Source organism: Hydra vulgaris, chromosome 05, assembly GCF_038396675.1.
Source record: "Hydra vulgaris chromosome 05, alternate assembly HydraT2T_AEP".
NCBI classification, from domain to species: domain Eukaryota; kingdom Metazoa; phylum Cnidaria; class Hydrozoa; order Anthoathecata; family Hydridae; genus Hydra; species Hydra vulgaris.
In genome coordinates this window covers 12,424,488-12,431,665 of record NC_088924.1, presented here as the reverse complement: position 1 = coordinate 12,431,665, position 7,178 = coordinate 12,424,488, and the positions used below count along the sequence as shown (strand labels likewise).

General features: G+C 26.0%; 1 protein-coding gene across 1 annotated transcript; it reads right to left on the bottom strand.

Annotated features, from left to right (window-relative positions):
• Positions 1-5,175: 5,175 nt before the first annotated feature.
• Positions 5,176-6,213, bottom strand: LOC136080184 (manganese-dependent ADP-ribose/CDP-alcohol diphosphatase-like). Its single transcript, XM_065796797.1, has one exon. The coding sequence runs from the start codon at positions 6,211-6,213 to the stop codon at positions 5,176-5,178; it is 1,038 nt and encodes a 345-aa protein (XP_065652869.1).
• Positions 6,214-7,178: the final 965 nt, after the last annotated feature.

The following is a 7,178-nucleotide window of genomic DNA, read 5'->3' as shown; positions in this document are numbered from 1 at the left end:
AGTTACAAATTAATTGTTTTAAAATGTTTAAGAAACCCAAAAGGGAGTGTAAGGGGCAATGTAATTAGTTCAAATTGGTTTTATACATATTACATTTACTAGTTCAAGCATTTAATATAGGTTCTCGTAGGTTCCCTAAATTATATGACACTTTTTTTTACAAAATAAAAGTAATAAATGTTAAAAATTCACCTCGTTATTTTAAAGCGAGATTATAAATGTATTATAAAGACTGATCTTTACTTTAGACTTTTTTCGAAAAGCTTTACTGTTAAATATTTTAAATAATAAAATAATTCCGTAAGCTTATTAACTTTTAAAAGTTACTGTCTATTATAGCTATGTATATAAAAAAAAAATTTCACACTTTTTAAAAAAAAAAAAAACGTTTTTCATTATTCATGAAACCGCAACTAATTTTTGTGGCTTTAAAAGATACTATTATACTCAAAACAATTTTCAAAACTTTAAATTAGAGTATTACAAATATGTTTTAATATATGGTTTTGAATATAATAAATATTTATTTTTTAGGTTTTGTCCACCACCTGGCCCACTGTGCAACGCTTTGAAACTCTTTCTCAACTTCATGTTTTCTTGACTTATACAGCCTTCAACTTTTGAAGTCAACCGTTTTCTTGCTCTATAACTCTATTCTTTTTTTCTAGAAACTCCTAACTTAAAAGTGATTGCTTGCAGACTATATATATATACATATATATATATATATATATATATATATATATATATATATATATATATATATATATATATATATATATATATTTATGTATATATATATATTTATATTTTTATAAATATAAAAAAAAAAATATATATATGTTTATAAATATATATATATATGTTTATATATGTATATATATATATATGTGTGTGTGTATATATATATATATATATATATATATATATATATATATATATATATATATATATATATATATATATATTAACTTGTTTCTCCGCGCAGCGGCCTTTTTCGTCGAGGTTCGTGTTTCGGAGTTATAGAGGTGAGAGAGGGTTATAACCACTATTAAGTAGCCTCCTCATCTGTAGTGGCCTTCTTGGCCTTGAGGAGGTGAATAACAAAAAAAAAAGTATGTATATATATATATATATATATATATATATATATATATATATATATATATATATCTTTATATATAAATAAATAATTTAAATAGATTCTAAATGTACTAAATACAGTGAAACAATGGAAACATTTTTTATCAATTCTAAAATTGAACACAAAAAACAGTTTTTAGTAAAAAACTTTATCAATAAGTTTCTTCTTTGCATTTAATAGTTCTAAAACTGAATCTAACTCCATTGATTCTTTTTCTGTTTCATCACATTTTCTTTTTAAAGCAGTTGCTTTTTTAAGCATTGTTAAATCCTTATTTTTGTCAGCATCTTCAACAGATTGAATAAAATCTTTGTTTAATATACAACATGCTATTACAAGTAGTCTTTTTTTTTCTACTTCTTCAATTTCTTCTAGTAGATTGCTCTTTTAATTCACACTCTTTCCTTGAATTAATTTTTTCTGCTAAACTCATTTGTACTGTTGTCCCGCTGACTTAACTGATAACATTAATGCATTTGTGATATTTAAAGTGTCAGCTTGAACTTTTTTGAGAACTCATATGATCTCTTATTATGCGATGCGAAACTATTGAGTCTGACTGAATATTTTCGTTTAGAATTGATTTGTTTATGGTGAAACCCCTTTCTACAAAAGTTTTTTTATCAAAATTAGGAAATTTTTCTATATTTATTTTCATGTCATTTCTTAAAAATATAGAATACTGAAGCATGACTTTATCACTTTGTGTTGCAGATATAATCATTAAACTAACAAGATAATGTAACAACCTTTTTAGTTTATTTTGATTTAACTCCATTAATGATGCTTTGAGTTTGATTGGTTCAAAATAACTTGCATTTGCTATGATTGCAGAGTATAGCAGGATGCGTTTCAACAGATTTTCCATGGTTTTTGTGAGAAATAAAACACATTCATTTCTAAACTGTTTTACTTCATTAAGAGTGATTTTATCTTTTTTTAAAAGTTCTTTTATTGAAACTTTGGCGGCAAAACCTATAATAACATCTTTCCTGTGTAGCAAATAATCTTTTTTATAGAGATCTAATTTTTTTAAATCACTACCTTTTTTGCAACTTTGAATTACTGATGGTTTAATGAATAAAGTTAAAATATTTGTTATCAATTCCCTAAGATCATTGTACATGTATGGAACCATTGATTGATCGGTCTGATAGTGTCAAGTAGGTTTTGAACAAGCTGGCAACATAAACTGAAAAATTGTAATTTTGAAACAGTCAAAAAGTCATTCGACGCTTTTTGAACATTAAAAAAACTGTTTGAGGAAGGCTGTTTGGACTTTGACAAATTTTCCCAAAATCTAATTAATTTTACAATGTTGTCCCATATTTCAATTAAACAATCTGAAACAACTTGGTCTTCAATCCATCTAGTTGAACAGAAACTTAATGGATAGCGATTTGACCCAGTGACACTGCTATAGTCATCTCTTCTAGCAGAATTATCATGCAATATTTGATATGCTCCCTTAAAAATACTTTTTAAATTCCATGATGTAGACTCAGAACCGATCTTAAAAGGTCCATGTATTGAATGCAAACTACAACTCCCAATGCCAAATAAAGAATTTAATTCACACTCATTTCCGTATATAGAAAGTTCTTTAAAAAACTTCCAATTTGTATTAGGCCCATCCATAGATACTTGGATCATTTTTGATAAGTCCAGACATTCTATTTCTTTATTAAAACCTTTAAGTATAGTGCTGCAAAAAAGTGTCCAAGAAAAACTGAATTCAAATATCGCACATTAACCTGGTTTTCTAGAGTATTCCAAAATCTAACAATAATATCCATTTGACAATTTTGTGTAACTTTGTTTAAACTTTCATCAAATGAGACAACATAACATGGTGAACTTTTGATGGTTTCAAGAAGTAACAATTTAAAATATGGTGCTAACCCAAAATTAATCATATACCCTATTTTTGTTCTTCCTAATGTTAGTGCTTTTGCAACTTTACTATCTGGAAACACACTAGTAAATAATTAGCTCATATTAGCAGAAGCATTGTTTGACAGTCCATACATAACAGTTGCAAGAGCCCATTTAATTTCAGATCTTGTTTCTTCGTTAGAAGCAACAACAAGTTCTAAAGTTCTTTGACCGATTGCCAGGGGTACTGTTGGTGTAATAGTAGAATTTTTTACAACAGGTTTGAAAAAGTGACTTCTGGATTTAGCTAAAACATTAACTTAGTGCTTTTTACCTTCATTATGACTTTTAACTGCCTGAACTCCCATATTTGACAAGTTAAAGGTTTTGCAGCAACTGCTACATCTAGCAAATTTATTGTCATTAGTCTTTACAAGCCATTCTTTATACTCTGGGTGAGTAAGCCAATCATTTGAAAAAAATGTTTGATCCATTTTATTTATTATTATAACTCTAAAAAAATGCATTCTTCTTACAGCCATATTATATATTTATAGATAAAATGATTACAAAATATAAAATTGAATATAACACATTTTTATATTATTTTATTAGGGTCCATCCATAAAGGACATCACGCAAATAGGGTTGTGGTCGTGATAAAAAGGGAAAAAAAGTACAAGGAAAGGAAGGGGGCTATCAGAAAAGGATGTCTAGATTTTTTATTTTAATATTTTTATGAAGTTATTTTGAGATAATATTTTTTATTTTATTTTTCAAAAGTGTGGCAACAGTCTTAAACATCATTGTGAGATTAAACCAAACCATATTTAAAACAAATTGTACAATTATATAAAAAAATACTAATAATATACATTATGAATTTTAACTAGTTTAAATTATTGTAAATAATTTGATAAATAACTATTTTACAAAAATGGGAAAAAAAATTTCCCTGAGTATTCCCTGATTTAAAAAAAAAAAATTCCCTGAGTTTTCCAGGTTTTCCCTGGGATTCATGCTATTTCCAGGTTTTCGAGGTTGAGTGGCAACCTTGCACACACACACACATATATATATATATATATATATATATATATATATATAATATATATATATATATATATATATATATATATATCGTTTGATGTAGTGTTGTATTAAAATAATACAAAACTTTTGTTCGTTGAAAAGTGCTCAATATTTAGGAAATTTATTTTGATTATATATAAATTTCTAAACAGAGCGGTTTTTAATTAAAAACGAAAAAGAAAAAACTTTTACCTAATGCCAATCATCAGCCATATCTATATGATATGGCTGATGATTGCCGTTAGACATGAAACTTAAAGTTCTATAATAAAAGTTTATTTTTTTCATTTTCAATATATATATATATATATATATATATATATATATATATATATATATATATATATATATATATATATATATATATATATATATATACATATACATATCAAATTTATATATATACATATCAAATTTATATATATATATATATCAAATTGAATATCAAATAACTTTTTTTTTTGTTCAAATTAAAAATTTATTTTAAATTGTAATTGTAATAATAGTAAGTAGAATAAATTGTAAAAATATACACACTTAAATAAGTCTTAAATAATTAATTATTCACTCAAAACTAGTTTGTAGATGATGCTGAGCCTAAATATCATCAGTACTCTGTAATTTAAATATTATCAAGTACCAATGATGTAAAGTGACATGTTTATGAATTACTAATTGATGATAATAATAATAATAATAATGATAAAATTATATTAAAAAAAATATTTAAATGATAAAATAATTTAAAAGATACGATTATTCTGCAAACAATTTTATAATATACAATAAAATAAATCGAATTATCTGAAATGAGATGAATAAAAAAGACAGGATAAAAGCTGTTCTTTGCAGATAGTTTGACTGTAGGTTAGAAATGTTTGACATATACAAAAAGTTGTTGTGATCAATTAAGTTAAGTTCAACTCAAGTTTTGATTGACAAAGATAAAATGTAACTTATAAGGCTCAGTACAAACGTAAATAAAAACTTTATAGAGTGAAAAAAAATAAAATAAGGATTTTAATAATTAAAAATTAGCTTTGCTAACAAATTGAATAAAATATTTATGAAAAAAGTAATTTTCGACAAGATAATTCACCAAAACCATTAATTTCTATGTAATTTTCAAAAACATTTACAATTGCAAAAGCATTTGTATTAACTTCTCTTTCAACTACTCCTGGTAATGTTACAAAATATATGTTCGATTGTTTGTCATGGTAAAACTCTCCATCATGAAAGTGACCAGCAAAGCATGCTACAACACACTTGTATGAGTAAATGGTTGATAAAATCTCATTAAAGTTCCAACAAACTGTATTTTCTGTTGATGCTTTTGGGTGCAATGGAATATGACTTAATAAAATTACTTTTTGTTTATTTTTTGAAGCATCGATGAGCTCATCATGGAGCCATAGGATTTGTTTCTCACTCAAAGCTCCGTTCCATGAAACATATTGTGGAGAACAAGGATAAGGTTCTGCCTTTTCATCATTTTTATTATATTCTTTTAAAAGACTAGTAGCTAATTTCCATTCATCTGTATCAGAAGCTCTACCGCAAGTGGATATATCATAGGTGTCTAACGCAATAATACGATATGTTTTAAATGTAAATGAATAATAATAATCATAATTGTGATAACTAGCATTATGTTCTGAATATAAGTTACATGATTTTATAAAACTGTTTAAAGAACTTTTCCAAAGCATTTCTCTTGAAAAATTGTAAAAATCGTGATTTCCCCAAACATGACAAATATATGGAACAATTTTTGATGAATCCTTCTCGCTTACATAAGTACCTTCTTGCTTAGATACAGGCAATCCACAAGAGTCAAACTTAATTAATATGTTATTAATATATTCAAAATCTTTTTGAGTTTTTTTATAAAAATTACTGAAACCATCCAACAAATCTCCAAGCTGAACAACAAATCCAACTTTAGAGTCATTCCATGTACTAATTGCATCCTCGAGATGGTTTATTGCATTTCGATAATACCTAAGATTCGTTTTCGTATAGTTGTATCGATTATCCACATCTGCATACTGAACATCTGCAATAATACCAAATGAAAATAGTTTCTCTATTTTCGCCATTATAAATTGACGAAAAAATATTTGAATGATCAGAATGTGTTAAAGTATAAAAAAGTTGGTGTTTACGAATACTACACCGGACCACACCGGACCGAACCGGAGTATAAAAGCGGTAGCAGGTTGTTAAAGCAAAAATTTTAAAAGAGAAAAGATATTAGGCCGGGTGAATAAAAATTAGCAATTGCTTTTACTCAATGACTGGTCAACTTTACGTGAGCAAAAACTTAACAAATTCTAGTTAAGTTTTTATTTACGTAAAGCTAAGCAATTACTAAGTAAATTGCCTAACTTTACGTGTATAGTTTACGTGAATAAAGGATTTTTTATTAATGTTATTAATTAAATTCAGCAAAGCTGCTAAAGTTTTTATTCACGTAAAGCTGACCAGTTACTGAGTAAAAGCAATTACTTACTTTTATTCACCCGGCCTATTAAAGCGAATTTCTTCTTTTTTTTTCAACAAAACAGTCTGGTTTTTATTTTTATTTTTTAAAACGTTGCACTAAATTAATTTTAATTAATAGTTTAATTTAATATTTTATTAACAATTTTACTACTTTAAGTATATTAAAGTATATATTTAACTTGTTTTTATTTAAAAAAATTTCCAATAGTACGAAAGAATAGAATAATAGAAACCACTAACGTTTATCGCTTCAACGACGTTGAACCATAAAAGCTATTTTATTAGAATTAATGTGATCATTTGCGATACAAATATACAATGAAAAATGTCAAATTTTTTAATTTTGAAAAATTAAAAGTTTTCATAACTTTAACGAAAAATATTAATCATTACAACAGCAACAACTCAGCAATGTTATCATGCTTTCTAGATGAAGAAAAAGCTATGATTGCTCTAACCAGGGCCGTCCCTAATGTTGGTGGCGCCCTGGGAAAATGTAGTTGCAGTGCTGCCTACGCTTTAATGTATATATTATTATCTTTATCTACAATAAAGATAA

Excerpts from the sequence above, each read along its gene's own strand:
- LOC136080184 (XM_065796797.1), bottom strand. The coding sequence starts at position 6,213 with ATGGCGAAAATAGAGAAACTATTTTCATTTGGTATTATTGCAGATGTT.